Genomic DNA, 20791 nt, shown 5'->3' on the forward strand with positions numbered 1-20791 from the left:
TCATGCTCCCATCATTATCAGGTTAATCTCGAAATACAGCAGTATAACATATAGTGATGAATATGGATATTGAGCTATGGCTCTGTGTGATCCTCAATGAGTGGAGTGAATGAGTGGTTTCTCTTTCACCTTCTAATCAACGATTACTAAATACTCATTAATCAGATCTTGACTTGTCACATATGATACAGACTGCCAGGATGAAAGTGTAAAAAATGCTAACAGCCTTCTCCCCTCTCTCACCCAGGGTGCGTTCATCAAGGCGGAGTTCATGCAGGGTGGGGTCTGGCCGTTGTTGGGTGACCCATGTACTGCTGGTGGCCTGTTCTGGAAAAAGCAACAGGACCATATGTAACCATTAACAGCAAATAGAACAGGCCCGACAAATGACCTGATACACTGCCAAATATCACGCCAAGAGTGTGCGCCGCATTCTGGCTGTGCCGCATTCTGGCTTTGCCGCATTCTGGCTGGTTCTGGCTGGTTCTGGCTGCGCCTGCGTTCTGGCTGTGCCTGCGTTCTGGCTGTGCCTGCGTTCTGGCTGTGCCTGCGTTCTGGCTGCGCCTGCGTTCTGGCTGCGTCACGTTCTAGCTGGTTCTGGCTGCGCCTGCGTTCTGGCTGCGCCTACATTCTGGCTGTGCCGCGTTCTGGCTGTGCCGCGTTCTGGCTGAGCCGCGTTCTGGCTGCGCCCTCCTGAGCTGATCACATCCACCACATCCACCCTAGTGAATGCTGGATGCGCCACAGCTGGTTTCACACCTATAGCAGGAGCTTCTCTCCGCTGTACTCTTAAAACATATTTTGAATTGAGTTCATTTTCAAAGGTTGCAGAGCTGACTGACTGACCCGGACAGGAAGTCAGACAAAGGAACGCATAGGGTACCCTGGTAATGTAATAAAATTTATTAACCGGGGCGCTAATGGCGCAATGGTTGGTGCGCGCGCCCCATGTATGGAGGCTGTAGTCTCGGCCTGGGTTCACATTCCACCTGTGGCTTCTTTCCCGCATGTCATTCCCCACTCTCTCTCTCCCTGATTTCCGACTCTATCCACTGTCCTATCTCTCCATTAAAGGCATAAAAAGCCCAAAAATAAATCTTTAAAAATTAAAAATTAAAATAAAAATTAAAAATGTATTAACTGTTGATTGTAGATCCCAATACCATATCAATTAAAGCCTGACTGATTCAACCAATATTAGCTGATCCAGTGACTATCAATATCGGCTATTTATCACAGATATGCACTGATATTACAGTCAGATAACATTTAATTTAAGTTTCATTGTATTACACTAGCAGTTGTCTTTCACCCGCAGAGTGTGCTATATGGATTACAACGAGCATTATCACCCTCCAGAGTGTCGAGCAGTGATGTACGTACATGCACGTTACTTTCCAGCTGAGTGACCATCTCGTCTATGTTATTCTGTATAAATCTTTTCCACAAGTGTTTGATAAGTGCATTTGAGGGATCAATGCAATAAATGTTACATTTATATTTATCTAGATCTAAGAAGGATAATGGCAGATCAATATATATCTTTTTTTTTTGTTGCCCTAATATCAATATTATCAGCCTCAAAGGAGTAAAGTAACCTGTTGCTCTTGATGGTGATATTGTGTGATCTCTCAGTCCTGTAGTTGTCCAGTGATCTTGTGCATTAAGCTGCAAGCTGTTCCTGCCTTTGTTACGCCTAGAGACTCCTCTGGTAAGATAAGACGCGTATCGTTGGCCAGAGCGAGAACGCGGCACACACAGAATGCTTCACACATGTGAGCAGTGGGAAAAAGAATAAAAGATAAAGTGGGTCAATAATCAATCATGTCCAAGATCCCAAACATACAACAGCTAACCAGAACAGAAAAAGAAACAGCAGCAGGAAACAGAGAAGATAATTCACAGGTACCATCACACACAGATATCAAAACATGCAGGAAGTGATTACTGAGCTCACAAAGTGAAACACATGCAAATACAAAGTCAGCGAAGGTTTTACACAGAGAAAACAACACTTTGATCCCATGGCATGGACGCACACTCAACTCAAAATTACATTTTGGATTAGTTATTGAGAAGAGGTAAACATGACACAATTCTACTATTTCTTTATAAGAGGTCAATAGAAGAACTCATTATCATTCGAAATGTTAATCAAATATAAAATTAAACCAACCATCTAGTGCTGCTGATGATAAATGAAACACATATCAACCTGGTTGAGTTTTAAGGCCACATCTGAAGAAGTCAACTAACATGAGAGGAAGAGTATTTCTTTATTTGTTCACAGAAAGTCTGACTGAACAATCCTTTTAGAATCAAACAGACTCAGAGAACAAGAGGTTACAGACACACAGTGTTTGTCTAGTGTCATTACTGAAATGTAAACTGTAAGAACCCAGTGGTCCACCTTGGTCCTGATGTGGCTCAAAAGCAGAAATGTAAAGACATCCCATCATGTTAGGAGGACACAGCTCAGGGCTGATGGTCCATCACTGCTAAGAGAGGGATTTTTATTCTGTTTTCTTCAAATCCTTTAAAAAAAAAAAAAAAAGTTACTGTTACTATTACTGTTGATTATATAAGAGAAATGATTAAATACTGTTTACAAATATAGTCATTGAGAGAAATGAATAACACGTGTATTCATGATAATACAAATAAGATAATAAGAAGATGTCTCTTAAATCTTTGATATTTTCTATCTTAATTTGCAAAGAACTTAAAAACAATGTGGCATTGGGAACACCTGAGCCAAACCACCTGAACGAGGGAGAGCTGGTTCAGAAGTATTTTCTTTTCTAAGAGGTATGATATATTGCAGTAGTTGAAGAATACATTTGATTTAAAATGGTATTAATCAATACTTTATACAGTATCACACAAAATGATGTCATTAAAATAAGAAATACACCATCAGCCTGACACCTGGCTCTGCCTCTGTATGTGGAGTGATGAGTGTTTGGAGTAGTGCTTTACTGTAATGCCATTACTATTTGTGGTAACTAGAAGTATCTTATCACTGGAATTTCAATGACCTGAATTTTGCATGGATGGCAGGGGTGGGTCCAGGGGGGTTTCCAGGTTCCCATTTGAAATCTCATTAAGCCATTCCAAATTAATTTATCAACTATGGGATGTGTTGCAACAGGCTGCTTGTGCCTTTCTTTGCATATCAAGGAGTATTTAATATCTTTAAAAAGTAAATATTTAAATATTGTGATCAGTCGTTATCAGTCACAGCCTCTGTTGTGATTAATCATGATGCAATTCACTAATTGATTGACAACACTGCTTAAAATATAAATCCATATCATACATTTACTACTTGAAAACAATGTGAGAACCAGCAATCTAATTGGGATTAGTGAATGGTCCAGGATCTGTTTTCAGCGATCCTCTCCAGAATTAAGGACACAAAGAGGCCAGAAGCAGAGTGTCTGTCTGCTTTAAGGCGGTACAGGCAGTTCACACAAACACAGATGTTGTTTCTGCTATGGGGCAGGGAGGCAGGTGTCTGCAGCTTCTCTCGCTGTTTATCTTAGCAAAGCAAAAGTAAAAAGGATGGGGGCTAAATTTAGAAAGTCTGCTTTGTACACAGTCAGAAGTTCAAGGAATACAACTCATTTTGTTCTTACTCATGTTAGATAAAACATTACTGAACGATAATAATACCTCATGGTACGACTGCACTGATATAGCACTTTTTAGTCTTCTGACAACTCAAAGCACTACATGTCACATTCACCCATTAACACACATTCACGCGGCGCAGATGGACCAGCGGTTAAGCCGCGCCCCAAGAGGTTATAGTCCTCCAAGTGGGCGGCCCAGGTTCAATTCCGGCTTGTGGCTCCTTTCCCGCATGCTGTTACCAATTATCTCTCTCCACTGTCCTATCCAATAATAAATCTTAAAGAAGAAAATAAATGAAGCACATTCATGCTTTTCTTTACAGGGATGCTATGTAGAGGGGCCATCACTATTAACTAAACCGTTTAGTACACATTCACAAACCAATGTAACCAGGAGCATTCCCGAGGACACTTCAACATGTGGACTGCAGGAAGTGAGATAGAACAACAAGCATCCGACTCTATCACTGAGACACAGCCAGCACCACCACTGTGTAATCTTTAGAAATAATGCCCATTATTATCATCTCATTTCTGACACTGCAGACATGTTATCATGGGGTCCCCTGTGCCAGTTCACTTTAAACAAGGGGTAAAATTGATCAGAAATCTCATAGTTCAGATCAGGTCACCTGTTTTTTGTCATGGATCAGATAGTTTTTGCAGAGGTCTGTAACAGAGTTTGGCTCAGTTTACAGACTAAAGCGGGCTGCAGGATTTCATTAGTGAGGGAACGCCTGCAAGCTAGTTCAGGCAGACAACTGGAGCTTCACTAATTTCACACTTGACATGTACCATTATCCACAATCACCTGAGGACACATCCTTCCAATTGGCGGTCTAGATTTCCCGTCTCTCCCTCTGCCTTGTCATTGCCAGACCTGACCCGTATCAGTACTGTCATCTTGCTTTCCGGCCCGCCACCATCCCTACATCCATATAATAATATATTTCTGCTGCTGTTTCTGGAGTTGGAGTTGGGGGGGGGGGGAGGGGGGTAATCAACTCCAGAAATATATTTTTTTCAAAAGACTTGACTGCCTTCCTAGTAAGGATGGGAATTTACAGTAATCCCTGTACTCGATTACTCAAATTACCTAATGAACGAGTACTCGAGTACCTGCAGATTATTATTTATTTTTTTAACCATAAACAGAAAAAAAGGGTCCGTCGGAAACGGACCTCCCGGACCGGAATTGTAGACTTTATGCCTTTAATATGACATAAACATCCAATATTTAAACATACATATCAATAAATAGCCAACAGAAAGCGATTTCACTTTCAAATGCATTTATTTAACAACCGTAACAGCCTCTTCAATTTACATTTTGTTTAACATTCCGCTGTCATGTCACCGCAGCAGCGTATATATGGACTTCATTCTGTGTTGCTTAACACTCTCAAATAACAGCCTAAATCATACATTCATCGTTAAAATAAATAAATAGTAGGCTAATCAACTAAAATACTGTTTTTAAGCCTGCAGTTTCCCTTGGCAAAAAATAAAAATAACATCACACAAAATAACATCACACAATGACTGCTCAACTTAATAATTCGAATAGCCTACATTAATATAAATGGGCTATAGCTTAATAGCAAACAAGTAGGCTACTGGCAACAACATAAATGAACCGTCCATATATTAAGTTTCATGGTAGACGCTAGACAGACAGGCAGGTTCTGCTCTGCCTGCTTCCTCTTCAGGGCTGCTGTTGCCACTGTGCTGTGATGGAAATGAGCTACCAACCTGCTACATGCACCAACGAGTCTATTCACACTCACTACCTTGAAGCCATCGTTTATGGCAAGCTGGAGTGTGTGTGCAAAGCACGGCACCGATTCCCACTCAAGAAGACGCTCGTTTGCCACCACCATATTACTGGCGTTGTCATGTTGTCAACCCCCACCCCACCACTACCCCCTCCCCACCGGATCGTGGGTTGGCGGCCTGCCAGAACAACCCCCCACACCCCCTTCCCTCCCCACCGGATTGCTGATGGACGGTCTACCTCCCCCCACCCCCTTGCTCTCTATCCCTCTTCCTGCATCTTATCCCATCTCTCCCCCTATCCCTTTCCAAGCCCGGCACAGTCTAGGCCTGTGAAGACTGTTTCGTCATGAGCCGGGGATCCGGCCGAAGATTTCTGCCTTTTAATAAGTTAGTTTTTTTCTTACCACTGTAACTTTTGCTGCTTTGCTAAAGTGCTCATGATGGATAGGCCGGATCTTTGTAACATAACAATGAGTAAGGTCTTTTACCTGCTTTTTGTAACATAACAATGAGTAAGGTCTTTTACCTGCTTTTTGTAACATAACAATGAGTAAGGTCTTTTACCTGCTTTTTGTAACATAACAATGAGTAAGGTCTTTTTACCTGCTCTTTTGTAATGTTAACAGACAATGAGTAAGGTATTTTACCTGCATCTTGTAAAGTGTCTCGAGATAACACTTGTTATGAGTTGACGCTATACAAATAAAAGTTGATTGATTGATGTACACAAGCACAAACTTTGCCCAACACGCCCCACTCCTCTGTAGCTGATTTTAGATGGTCGGCCAGGTTTTCTGCGGTGTGCCGCTCATCAGCGCTGCGGGTTTGTAAGACCGCGGTCTTTATATCCCATTTCTGAATAAAATGGCATATATATATATATATATATATATATATATATATACATATATATACGACTCAGTGGTGAGAGCTGTCCACGAGTCTGTAGTAACAACCACTTTGTCAACATGTTGCAAATCAACCCTCAGTTCTGTAGACCTTTCTTCATACATCTTTTCCACTCTCGTAGATGTTGTTCTCCATGATGGTGGCTTGTACTCCAGCTCGACAAACGCCATCAGCTCTCTGAAACCTTCTCTTTCCACAAAACTTAATGGGAGCATATCTCCAGTTACCATTTTGGTTATTAGCAGGCTATAGTGATGTGTAGTTGGTGAACGATTCGTTCAAAACGAACGAATCATCTGGGTGAACGAACTGAACTGAATCACTTACTGAAAAGAGTCGTTCATTTCTCAACTTCAGTTGCGCTCTCCTCTCTCCCGTCTCGTATCTCTCTCTCTAGACCAGGCATGGGCAAACTACGGCTTTTTCATCCGGTCCGCCGAACTTGTCCAAATTCTATTATTATTAAATTAAATTTTATTATAATTAAACCTCGTTCGTTTTCCCCTGTAATGCCCGCGTTTCCCCAATAGATGGCGCACTTCAGAGTGTGGTGTATTATTCCCTTCTTCACTTTTTCGCTTTGCCCTATGAACCCGTATGAGCCCTTCTGTAAAAATGAGCGGATCAAAGAAAAGAAAAGTGGACAGTGAATGCCGAGTGTTTAATACGGAGTGGACAACAAAATATTCTTTCACTGAAGTCCGATCAAAGGCTGTATGCCTGATATGCCAAGAAACTGTCGCAGTTTTCAAAGAGTACAGTATCAGCCGTCACTTTGCTACGAAGCATGCTAACTACGCTAGCAAGCAGTCCCCGCAAGAATGGGCGGCTACAACTCAGAGGTTGAAGGATAATTTACAGACTCAGCAAATTTTTTTTCACCAACAAACTGCGATTCAAGAGTCAACTACCAAGGCAAGTTTTTTGCTGGCATTCAAATTAGCAAAGGCTAGCAAGCCTTTCTCCGAAGGCGAGTTTTTAAAAGAATGCATGGTAGAGACAGCAGGTCTCTTGTGTCCTGAGAGCCAAGGCCAGTTTGAAAAAATCAGTTCATCACACAGGACTGTGACTCGCTGTGTGGAACTGATTGACGAAGATATAGCCAGCGAATTAAACAAAAAGGCTGAGTCCTTTAAGTTATATTCACTAGCGCTGGATGAAAGTAATGACGTAAAAGACACTGCTCAGCTCCTCATTTTTATCCGAGGGATTAATGACAGTTTTGAGATAACGGAGGAGTTTTTGACCATGGAGTCCCTGAAAGGAAAAACGCGAGGAGAGGACTTGTATAACCAGGTGTCTGCTGTCATCGAGAGAATGAAGCTACCTTGGAGTAAACTTGCCAATGTCACAACGGATGGATCGCCAAATTTAACTGGAAAACATGTTGGGCTGCTGAAAAGAATCCAGGATAAAGTGAAAGAGGAAAACCCTGACCAGGATGTTATTTTCCTTCACTGCATCATCCATCGGGAATCTCTGTGTAAGTCTGTATTGCAGCTTAATCATGTCGTGAATCCAGTTGTAAAACTTGTTAACTTGATACGAGCAAGGGGACTTCAGCATCGTCAGTTTATTATGTTCCTGGAGGAAACTGATGCGGATCATCAGGACTTACTGTACCACTCTCGTGTCCGCTGGTTAAGTTTGGGCAAAGTGTTTCAACGAGTGTGGGAGCTGAAAGAGGAGATCAGCGCATTTTTGGAGTTAATGGGGAAATCCGACGAATTTCCTGAGCTAAGCGACAAGAACTGGCTTTCTCCAGACTTTAATGCACTGGCAAAAAAGGGAGATCAACAACACTGTTCCCACTGAAACTGAACGTGAGTTTCTCTACTGTGTTTATTAAAATTTAAATTAATTAAATGAATGCATTTGGAAATCAATTTGTACATTGAGCCTTGCATATTCATGCTTTGCTACCTGTTAAAGGCCAAATCCTTTCATGTAATGGCTTTTACATGTCATTTATATTAGTTCACACAAACACTCCATCCATCTGTTTCTGGCCCGGCCCCTCTGTCAAATTTTAGAACCCATTGTGGCCCACGAGTCAAAAAGTTTGCCCACCCCTGGACTAGACCGTAAGAGTCACTCAAAGCCCGTCCTCCCTCCTCTCCTCAGTCAGTACAGTGTGTGTGTGTGTGTGTGTGTGTGTGTGTGTGTGTGTGTGTGTGACTGAGGCTGGTGACTCGCAGTCTCGCTCGTTCACGTTCAGTCAGTGTTTCGTTCACTGAACGTACTGAAAACTGAATCATTCGTGAATCACTGACTGACTGAGAGGAAGGGCGGATCTCTCGTTCAGTGAACGAACTAAACGTGTACTTAACGTACTGAACAGAACGGTCGAGGAAAATAAATATGATTGTTTTAGCAGCTTTCAGTTTGCAAACTGTAACTTTATCCAACTAAATTCTCAGCTCATTGGTTTATTATTCACCACCGGCTGTTCTCAGTACGATCGCGAGCAGAACTAAACGTTCGGCCGTGTTTCAGCTTATTAAATTCTGATTCACAGGCAGAGCTGCAGAGAAGTACTGAACGATTCTGTGAACGAATCTTTTGAACGAATCACTTTACTGAACTGATTCTACTGATTCAGTACACTGAAAAGAACTGCTTTTCACATCACTAGCAGGCTAATCTTCTCCGCTCTGGTTTCGTCACAACGACGTGTGCTAACAGGTCTAGCAAATGACGTGATGCGAGACTGCCTGTTTTCTGTCTCCGCTGTTTTCTCCTTATGCTTTAAGCGCATGTGGTTAAGCATCGAACTAGTATTTCTATGGTATGCAAGTTTAACGCCACATATCTTGCACTGCACGTTAACTTCATCGTTTTTGTCGAAGTACTTCCAGACATCACTTTTCTTCACTGACATGTCGCAGGTGTAGCAGACGGTTCTGTATTTGTTGTGCTTTCGCTTTCGGTGTAATAATATTTTCCTAGAGAGTTGCCGTAGCTGCCGTAAAACAGTTGTTTTTGCTGAAATCTGGCTCGATGTGTACTAAAGCTGAAGCCGTGGCCAGAGAAGTCATACGTTTGTATCCCGTTAATTATTTTCCTACCCTAGTATATTCAGTTAGGCAAAAACAAAAAGTTGGGTCACACATTGTGTATGAGTTCAAGTTTTGTTGCCAAAAGCTGCGCTTGCACAGGTGCGCGAGTAACGAAATGTTACTCGAATAATGGGGTCAACGGCGAGTACTCGTACCCATCCCTACTTCCTAGTCCTACAGCAGATCTACAGGTTGCCATTTCTTATTTTCTTATTATTACATTGTTTACAGGTCTGAAGCCAATGTCAAAGTGCCTTAAAGCTGCGTTCTCTCAAATTGCCAGCAAACATTCAATCTAACAATACACACTATGTAGATGTTGTGTTCAAATGTTACAGAACGCCAAATAATACAAACGAGTCATTTTTGACAAAACAGCCGCTTTTTCTGTTGTGAAAATATTAAACTTGTTTCATTAAATTCTAAGTTAACAGGCATAACTAGGCGTTTCTTTTCTCAGTGTCTAAGCTTTTATTGGTCCATATTTTAATGACACATGGTCCCCAGTGGATTTGATGTGATGAGAATAAATGGTAAATTATTTTAGAATTGAAGGAGTTAAACATGCTTTTGCCCGTACCAATCCAAGGCCGTTTGACCTGAAGCCTGCAGAATCCCAGTTTCTGAGAATAAACTGTGAGTATCATCAGCACTCATGCTCTGGTTAAAAAACCATTAAAAGGGATGTGATCACCATTGATAGGTTCTGTATTAAGCCAGTAGTGGGAATACATATGGAATGTTTTCTTTACCCTTCACTTTACAAACCTTCATATCCGACAGCGCGTTGTGTGATGTGTTTACTTTATGTGCCATCTTCAGTTCTTTAGATTTTTCCATCATAGTGTACTTTTTTGTGTCTTTTAACATCTTTCCTAAGTTGTTATCCTCTCCTCTCTCGTTTTCCTGAGTAATAAGACATCAAATGAATCACACTTCTTTACTTGTTGATATGATTACATTTAGCCCTCAGGAGTTTGTGATTAGGGCCACGTACCTAACAACCATCTCCGTATCTTATTAATGAATGGTTTGTTCTTCTTAACAATGGAGATCTACCAAGGGATAGCAGACTGTCACTATGAGTAATCGGCCAATCGGAATCACACAGCTGTGTAAAAAAGTCAAATAAATAATAATGATACAAAAAAGGATTTAAAACTTCCCCTCCAGATAAAGGGTGTGATGTTGTTTTACAAGCAAACACATAGCAGACAGGAATGGCACATTTATGCTGCAGCTCTTGTCATACAAACCCCACAGGAGATGGATTTGTTTGTGATGGGTGTATGCACAAGGCACAGGACTATCTCTCTCTCTCTCTCTGACACTCGTCCTTTCTCTCTTACATGTCAGAAAGAAATGAACTTTAAATACCGAGAGTAATTCATGTGTGCATCGATGTTTGAATCAGTGCTCATGAGAACAGTGGTGTGGAAGAGAAAAGGCTTCATCGTGCCTGGCCATTCCACTCAGGCATTATGTCAACAAGAATGACATCATCTCTTCTAATTTCATTATGTGGATTAAATACAATGGTCAGAATAGTAAGTAGGTTTGGCTGTGGATCAGCGGTAGAGTAGGTCGTCTCTCAACCAGGGGTTTGATCCCCACAAGTCACATATCTAAGTGTCCTTGAGCTAGGCACTGAACCCCAGAATGTTCCCACTGCTGCGTCAGCTGTGTGTGGATGTATAATTTATACTGACGGACAAGACACTCAGTGTGTGAATGTGTAGGTGTGACCTGCAGTGTTAAAGCGCTTTGAGTAGTCAGAAGACTAGAAAAGCTCTATACAAGCTCAAGTCCATTTAACATTTACCACATTAAACCCACAATGAGGAGCACAGGCTGGCTGTTCAAGTAATGTAATGTTAGTATGTTTACATACAAAGTGAAGTAGAGCTCTAGAGTAGTCCATCAGGCCATTTAATGTGGCTACAATTGTTGTTCCAGTGTTTCAGCATCAATGTAAGGACAGTCTGCAGTAAAGTTCAAAGAAGACAAAGAGAAAACAGGCTTTCATAGTTGAATCAAAATGAGGGGGTGGATATCAGTAACCTCTGTTGTTGGGCAGATTGAAGAGTTTAATGCTAAACATAGTCTAGACCAGGGGTGGGAAAACTTTTTGACTCGTGGGCCACAATGGGTTCTAAAATTTGACAGAGGGGCCGGGCCAGGAACAGATGGATGGAGTGTTTGTGTGAACTAATATAAATGACATGTAAAAGCCATTACATGAAAGGATTTGGCCTTTAACAGCTAGCAAAGCATGAATATGCAAGGCTCATTGTACAAATTGATTTCCAAATGCATTCATTTAATTAAATTAAATTTGAATAAACACAGTAGAGAAACTCACGTTCAGTTTCAGTGGGAACAGTGTTGTTGATCTCCCTTTTTTGCCAGTGCATTAAAGTCTGGAGTTAGTTTTATAGTGGTAATTCTCAGGATAGATCCGAGGTGTTGGTCAGTTAACTTGGATCTGTGAGGGGCTTTGTTGACGTTCATGACGCTGAATGTCTGCTCACATACGTAGGTCGAGCCAAACAAAGTCAGCATCTTCTGTGCCGTCCTCTGGAGGTTTGGAAACGTGGCTTTGTTAAGTGAAGCATAAAAGTCATTCAGTTTAAGAGAGTTGAACTTCTCCTTTAAAACGGAGTCAGACTGAAGATCGATCAGTTCCAATTGCAGCTCCTGTGGTGCTGTTTCAGGGTCTTCTGACAGGGGACAGGACACCAGCTGAAGTGACTTTTCAATGTTTTCAAAATCAGAAAACCGACGGCAGAATTCTCCGTGCAGGTCGTCAAGGGATTTGCTGTATTTCTTTGCGTTTCGCGTCGTCTCTTTCTGCATGGCAAGTGTGGGGAAATGAGCGAAAGATTTGTTTGCAATTTGTCTAAAGAATAAAGTTAGCTTGGATTTGAAGGCTCTAACATTTTTGTACATGTCGTGCACAAACTGATCTTTCCCCTGTAGTTTCACATTTAGCTCATTCATGTGTGAAAATATATCCACAGCAAATGCAAAGTCACAAAGCCAGTTCTTGTCGCTTAGCTCAGGAAATTTGTCGGATTTCCCCATTAACTCCAAAAATGCGCTGATCTCCTCTTTCAGCTCCCACACTCATTGAAACACTTTGCCCAAACTTAACCAGCGGACACGAGAGTGGTACAGTAAGTCCTGATGATCCGCATCAGTTTCCTCCAGGAACATAATAAACTGACGATGCTGAAGTCCCCTTGCTCGTATCAAGTTAACAAGTTTTACAACTGGATTCACGACATGATTAAGCTGCAATACAGACTTACACAGAGATTCCTGATGGATGATGCAGTGAAGGAAAATAACATCCTGGTCAGGGTTTTCCTCTTTCACTTTATCCTGGATTCTTTTCAGCAGCCCAACATGTTTTCCAGTTAAATTTGGCGATCCATCCATTGTGACATTGGCAAGTTTACTCCAAGGTAGCTTCATTCTCTCGATGACAGCAGACAACTGGTTATACAAGTCCTCTCCTCGCGTTTTTCTTTTCAGGGACTCCATGGTCAAAAACTCCTCCGTTATCTCAAAACTGTCATTAATCCCTCGGATAAAAATGAGGAGCTGAGCAGTGTCTTTTACGTCATTACTTTCATCCAGCGCTAGTGAATATAACTTAAAGGACTCAGCCTTTTTGTTTAATTCGCTGGCTATATCTTCGTCAATCAGTTCCACACAGTGAGTCACAGTCCTGCGTGATAAACTGATTTTTTCAAACTGGCCTTGGCTCTCCGGACACAAGAGACCTGCTGTCTCTACCATGCATTCTTTTAAAAACTCGCCTTCGGAGAAAGGCTTGCTAGCCTTTGCTAATTTGAATGCCAGCAAAAAACTTGCCTTGGTAGTTGACTCTTGAATCGCAGTTTGTTGGTGAATTTTTTTTTGCTGAATCTGTAAATTATCCTTCAACCTCTGAGCCGCAGCCGCCCATTCTTGCGTGGACTGCTTGCTAGCATAGTTAGCATGCTTCGTTGCAAAGTGACGGCTGATACTGTACTCTTTGAAAACTGCGACAGTTTCTTGGCATATCAGGCATACAGCCTTTGATCGGACTTCAGTGAAAAAATATTTTGTTGTCCACTCCGTATTAAACACTCGGCATTCACTGTCCACTTTTCTTTTCTTTGATCCGCTCATTTTTACAGAAGGGCTCATACGGGTTCATAGGGCAAAGCGAAAAAGTGAAGAAGGGCGTAATTATTAATTATAATAAAATTTAAATTAATAATAATATAATTTGGACAAGTTCGGCGGGCCGGATTAAAAAGCCCAACGGGCTGTATATGGCCCGCGGGCCGTAGTTTGCCCATGCCAGACACTGTCTAGACTCTAGACAGTGTCTGTGTCTTAGTTTGAAGAAAGGCAGAAGTTCATGCAGATGTTTTCTTTTAAAAACTGAAGTTCATGATGAGGCCTCTGTAGAACAGGACATGCCAGGTGTGACTTGAAGAACAGTATTTTTGTAAATGTCACAGACAGGTTATTTTAGCACATCAGACAAAATCATATTTCCATGACAGAATATGTCTACATCTGTTACAGGAGGAGCTTTCAGCTAGTTTCTTCCTGTTGTACCTGATATAAAGTGAGGAAGCAGCAAACAGGTTGTATGTTGAACGGAGAAACAGCTCAGTTAATTTTGTACATACTCTATGCTTTACTTTTGGTACAAAAATGATACGCGCTATCCCTGTAGCTTATGGCTATATCCGTATGCAGATGACAAAACGACTTCTGCTATGCTACAAATTCATGCTGTTCCTCTTCTGGGTCAAAGCCTGGCACGTGAACTGTGGAGCATGTGCAGAACACATCAGGCCAGTTTAGACTGATCAACGTGTACACATGTAAGAGTAAATCGATTCTGCATTATCTAGGTGTGTTGGTCCAACTTTGAAAAATGTGTTTTCAGTTGGACTATCATGTTGGCATGCATTTCAAATGTTCAGATGGACTGACGTGATAAATGGACTTTTTCTAAATGCATGTAAACGTAGTGACAGAGAGGGAATCTACTAGCAGTCACCTCACAGTGCTTGCTTTAAATGTTTCCATAAGAAGTTGCTTAGTTTATGAAAACGATTCACCTAAATCCATTAGGTCTTTGTTTTCCTCTTGATAATCAACTTTAATGAAATCCTCATTTTCTCGGCTTAGCCTGATTGAGTCCTAATAAACACTGTACTACAGGCCTCTCACTGTAGCTGTGGGGCTAGCAGGGCAGTGCTGTGTGGTGTTGTTGGTCCACTGAGAGATTCCCTCCTCTCTGATGTACAGCACAGCTCTAACCAGTAGAAACAAGATAAGATGCAAATGCAGGCTGGCATGGCCGAGGGCAGATTCAGTGGAATCTCCTTGCAGTTGTGTGCACTGACCTCCTTCTGTGGCTTCATATACCTACAGTTATAGTCTCCTCCCCCATGCTGTGCTACAGTCCTGATTCCTTAAGACAATAGTAGGGAGAGCTGAGCTATGGGGAGAAGAAAAGGCACCTGCCCTCTGCTTTCTTGCTTTTACAGTCAGAGATACAAGTTTCTGTCACCTTGTATCTTAGCTTCAGTTGTGAACATTTTTCCAACACACTAGCTATATGTTTTTTTTCCCTCTTATTAATGGATATCTAAATCTCTGATTGATTTCATCTCCACTTATTATCAGTCATACTCCAAGAAAGATTCACACTGTTCTCCCAATCAAAAATTTAATACGGATTTCATGTATATGAGAGTCACATGGTGAGAACTGAGTGACCTGTAAAAAAGACAAAAATAATAAACACATGATAAAAAAAATCCCTTTCAAATCATGGGTCTTTAAACTAGCTGATGCAGTAAAACTGTCTTTTTCATCCTTCAGTTCTAATTTTGATTCTGTAAAGTATTTCTCCAGTGAAGAGAAGAGGGGGAGAACAAAAACAAAGGCTGAATGACAACTATTCTCAAAGGACAATTTGACTGTTGAACTGCTGAAAGTTTACAGTCAAAATAACTAGTTAACACATCTGAAGACACAGAAGGAACATGAGGTAATTTTCAGTTGCATGAGGTTAAATATGAGCCATGAATTACTCACTGTAAGTCACTGTTCTGCCTCTGCATGCTTAGTATGTGATAATGCACAAATCATTTACTAGATATCATGTGTTATTTAAAATGAAAACAAAGAAACCAAACTGTACCAAGTAAGCTGCGTAATGAAGTCCAATGCAGACCTGCAGTTTCTCAAACAGCCTCATATGCATAGGCTGGCTCCAAAATAGAGTCTGACCCCATAGAGCCTCAAAATGCCCCAAAAATGTTTACAGCCTGATACCAAATAAAGTTCCTCGCTCCACTGCAGCTTCCCCAGCTCGTCCAAATGATGTCACTTCCTGTTCTAAAATCCTTATATGGATAGTTTGTTTGTTTCAATGTTTGTATGAGGTACCTGTAAGTGTAATACCCACCCTCAGCTCAGCTCCTTTATAAAGGAACCGGTCTGTGTGCTGGCATGGACACTTAGCTATACAGCTTTGTAGATGTAATACTTCATTTAGCACATTTTCTGAAAAAAAAAAAAAAAAAAAAAAAAAAAACGACCCAAAAAAATAATGATGATCTAAGTGTACGCTATATCTGGAAAATGTTCAGGGCATTACTTTTCCTTCAACAAGCCACTTTGCTTATAAGAACTACTTCAGCGCCCCACAATGGGGTGTATGTGGATCAGTTAGTAGAGTTGGTCGTCTCTCAACCGGAAGGTCGAGGGTTCGATCCCCAGCTCCTGCAGCAACATGTCCAATGTGTCCTTGAGCAAAACACCTAACAACGAGTTGCTCCCACATGGTAAACCAAAAATAAATACATGACATAGGTCCAGCTGCAGACAGAAAGTCCACAATCCAAGTCAGTACCAGTGTTGGAAATGAACTTTTTTTTACCTACTTGCAACTGTGGCTCGTGGATTCAAAAATCTACAAGCCAGTCTTTTTTTTTTTTTTTTACCAGCCATTTTATTTTAACCGGCAGCATAATGTAATGTTTAATATTGTATAATATTACAATTAAGGCTTCTAGTATTCAATAAAAAGGCTATTTTATGAAGGGAAATGTTTCAACTCTTAAATAAAACACTGTCATGGCCTTTGTCTCACTCATTAACAGAAAAACTTTTATGTTAGTAGTATTTTATATTTTATATAGTTTATTATTTTGAGGCTGTAAATTGTTTCCACCAGAGCCATTTCCTCAAAGGCTGATTAAGCTGCAACTGAACCTTGACAAAGAGGCAAGATAATCAATGTATCAATGCATCACTGTGGCTCAGTGGTAAAGGTCAGGGGTTCGATCCCCAGATCCAGAAGCCACATGTCGATGTGTTATTGGGCAAAACACATAGTGTCAGGCAACTGGACATAGTCCAACTGGACTTGGACCTTTGGATTAAGCTTTGATTTATCATGTTCTGCATGACTGAGAACCTGCAGTATGCAGACATATTTAATATAGAAGTGGAATTTCTACATGAAATGAACATTTTGTATGATCTATATTTACATGTTTTTATTTTTAATTCTCTTATAACCGCAGGACAGATCCAATAAAAATGTCCATTTGGGGACAATTAAGTATCTTATGTTATCAGAGCCTTTCTAATTTAAAGTTTAATGTGAAGGAAGCAAGTTGGTCTGGTAACTGGAGAGGTGCCAGATCACTTCCTGCGCACTGCCGAGGTGCCCTTGAGCAAGGCACCAAACCCCCTTCCCACCACCAGCTCAGGAGCGCCCGCTGTGGGCAGCTCCGTCACGACATGACATCTCTCCATTAGTGCATGTCCATAGGATCCTGTTTGTGCATGTGTGTATATTTCAGCCTATGTGTGTGTTGCATGACTTACAGAGTGTAAAAACTGAAATTTACCCTTGCGGGGATCAATAAAGTAAATCTTAATCTTAATCAAAAGGAAGTCTGAATTTTTTTGTTTTACCACAAAAGACCTCTCGCTGACTTTATGTTATTGAAATTGCAGGCCACAAACTGTCACATCATGACAGTTAAGAGATCCACAGATATGATCCAGAGTATCACAGTCTGAGCAGCATCTTAAATCATGAATTCAAGCTCAACACAGCAGAAAAAGAAAGACGTCAAACACAAAAAATGCTCGTACATTTCTATTACAATTCCTCTAGGTTATTCAGTTTCAGAGCGTTATGAATTTAAGCAGACTTCCATTTAAGTGGGCAAAGTAACCATACAATATAGAGTGGACAAAAGTCAAATAATTACTTAGAGAATACTCAGAAACATTATGACCCTCTATAGGTTCAGATTTGATGAGAATAAAGGTCTAATTTAAAGTCAAAATCCAGTACAGCATGGGACAAAGAGGGAAGGTTTGACTAACTGCAGATTAAAGGCAGAGGGGTAAGTATATCTGTGATAATGAAGGTTGACAGTAGAGGGATGCAGAAATATTACAGTAGCTATAAATATGCCCTCATTAAGCTCCAGTAAGCAATAATATTGCTTCAAGGGTTGCAGATGGAAAGCATGCGTGAGGTAGTACTGCATTTTCAGATAAAAATGAAAGTAGCTTGGTCACAAATGGCATTTAAAAAATGCATTTCTCACTTGAAATGACAGAAAATAATACAAGAAGCCCCACATGATAATAGATTTAGGATTTAAATACAACTCTGAATCAGCCACTGTCAACATCAGCAAAGCAAAGAGAGCGGTCTGCAACCTACCTTACATCCAAACATTAACGACAGAGCGTTGTTGGAGCAGGCAACTTTGCAGTGGCAGAGCAGCGGGGTGCACTCTGGACTTTTGACTATGGGAGACATTCCTGAGACAAAAGATCGCCTGCACTGACTCTGCTGCAGCTCAGAAAGACGAGAAGACAAGGACGGACCAAACTAGAGAGCTAAGGAGGAGGATCACTCCTCAAGAGAGCGCAGTTTTACATACCCACACACACACTCATACTCTGTCCCCTGCTGCCTCTCTCTCTCTCTCTGCTGTAAAACAATGACCACGACTTCTGTCACATCACTTAACTGCCTGTGTTTTTTTTAAGGTGGAAACCAAACAGCGGCCATTTTTTATGATGAACGAAAAGTGCACATGTTGCATGTTGTACACGTTTTCTACGAGTACAATTTATTTTGGAAAAACTCAACAGATTTGTTAAAGAACTAAAAAATCGTATTGGATTTCAGTTGTGGACTCGCTGTTACTTAATTTAAAGTAAAGATTCTCCTCGTAAGTTCCACATCTAACTGCTAAAATATTAAATTATTGACTGTTGTGTTCATTATAATTAAGTTACTTTTAATTCAACCTTTCAGTAATAATCAATGCAAAGCATTATTAAATGACCTGACCTCCACAGGCACAAATCTGAATAATAAGCAGCACGGTGCACACTGGTCATCTGGCACTGTCCCAGGTTAGAGGTGAGCCCTGTTTGAAGTGCTGATGTGTGCATATCAGGTGAAAATTATAATAACCACAGTAGGTTTCTATCCTTAGAGCAGCATTTCCCAAACGTAAGACTGTCGCGGCCCACTTTGAAATACAAAATTACTCCGGGGCCGTTGTAAAATAAAAGTTATGACTACAGCTCCCACTTTCAGTAAGATGTAACGTTCTGTCCACCTTAGTTTTCGTTGTGCCCCTGAATGCATCTCTCATTGTCTGAGCACCCCTGAATGCAGCATGGTCACAACACATCCCGAGTAATGGCAGAGAGTTCTACTTTCGTCATTTTCGCACAGGTTGGTCTCAAACTTGTTAATTTAAATTTAAATTTACGACTTTATTCTCGTAAATTTACGAGTTTAATCTCGAAATTATTATTATTATTTTTTTAACATAATCCTCTAATCCTCTAATCCCTAATCCTCCATCGTAACATAGCAACCTCTACCATCAGTGTGTGAATGTGTAGGTGTGACATGTGGTGTAGAAGTGCTTTGGGTAGTCAGAAGAAAAGTGCTATTCAAGCTCAAATCCATTTTCCATTTGCCCAATTTGCATAGGATTAGAATTACATGGGGACCTTTGATCATTTCTAAAGATTGTGGACTACATCTACATTTTTTAACTAGGGATGTAACGATTCACTCAACTCACAATACGATTCACGATACTGGGTTCAGGATACGATTCATTTAGGGAACCTGCTTGTCAGAGTGGTTTGGCCTTTTTAATGTTTCTTTTCTCTCATCAAGGGGATGTGATTGGAGCTTCTTGTTGTGGTGTAGATTAAATGCTGCATCATGTTGGTTGTTCTATATTTGTGTAGTTCTCTGTCTTCTTGTAATATTTGCACACAGTTTTTGTCTTGTCTGTTATCTTCTCACCTCTTTCATTTTCTGTCTTCTGAAGCCAAAATGTTTCCACACCTCCGATTTAAAAGACGGTGGTCCGTCATCAAGATCTAAATCTTGCTCTACAGCTGCCAACCTCCTCTGCTCTACAGCTGCTGACACTCACCATATTATTACAATTCATTTTTCAGAGTATCGATGTGAAACTTGACACCTTTGAATCGATTTATCACGATTTTACGATTAATCTTTACATCCCTATTTTTAACCCAATCTAAATTACTCTAGGAACTACACAGTGCCTACACGGTTTGGACATTAAAAATGACAAAACACTTTGGGGTTTGATGAAATTATCCAATAGTTTTATCCAAAAGTCTTCCATTTGATTGCCATGATAACAGAATAGGTTTTGATATAATTTGATATTTACTAATATGGTGTTAAAGTTGAAAAAATCGGGTAGCTTGACAACCTTAGTCATCTGTATCTCATCTCTATCATCATAATCATCAGTTGTATCATTTAGCAGTATCTTATATTTGAGCTCTGATTACTGTACATTTTGATTGTGTGTTTTTTAACACCCATTAGAAAATTGATGCTGCAGGTAAAACGTATGTATTAGTCTGCTGTATGAATAAAACTGAATGTCCTCACTACCAGTCACTTTGCAACACTGATGAAATTCTCTGCAGCTTCAATGCAGTCCTAGAAGAGCACCTCACTATGTAACCCTAACTGTCTCACAGGTCAGTCCTTTGAGGAGTTTATGAAGTCCTTAGTGCATTACAGGTTTCCAAACCCTTTAGAATGTGAAATATACACCTAAAGTATGCATTAGAGTACTGTGTTGTTTAAAGTGCACCACTAGAGGGAGGTGTAATGTAGAGGATAATGAACGGCTCCATGGAGGCTCAGAGAACGAACTAAAAACTCAATTAAAACCCCTTTAATTAACAGTGATGAAGGTTAATGACAATGAGGATTAATTAATGAGGCAGCCTGTTGGGAAGATGTAAGGAATGATTTCATGAAAATAATAATTAAAA

At 40.6% G+C, this 20791-nt stretch overlaps 1 protein-coding gene across 5 annotated transcripts in view; it reads right to left on the reverse strand.

Moving 5' to 3' along the window:
- Nucleotides 1–20791, reverse strand: part of dlg2 (discs, large homolog 2 (Drosophila)) — a 159755-nt gene that overhangs the window by 104360 nt on the left and 34604 nt on the right. For all 5 annotated transcript variants that reach the window (XM_061056067.1, XM_061056066.1, XM_061056078.1 and 2 more), the window contains exon 2: nt 244–327. In XM_061056067.1, coding sequence (XP_060912050.1) covers nt 244–327 — 84 coding nt within the window. The remainder of the gene's footprint in view (nt 1–243; nt 328–20791) is intronic.

The sequence above is a fragment of the Labrus mixtus genome, chromosome 14, assembly GCF_963584025.1.
Source record: "Labrus mixtus chromosome 14, fLabMix1.1, whole genome shotgun sequence".
Classification (NCBI taxonomy): Eukaryota; Metazoa; Chordata; class Actinopteri; order Labriformes; family Labridae; genus Labrus; species Labrus mixtus.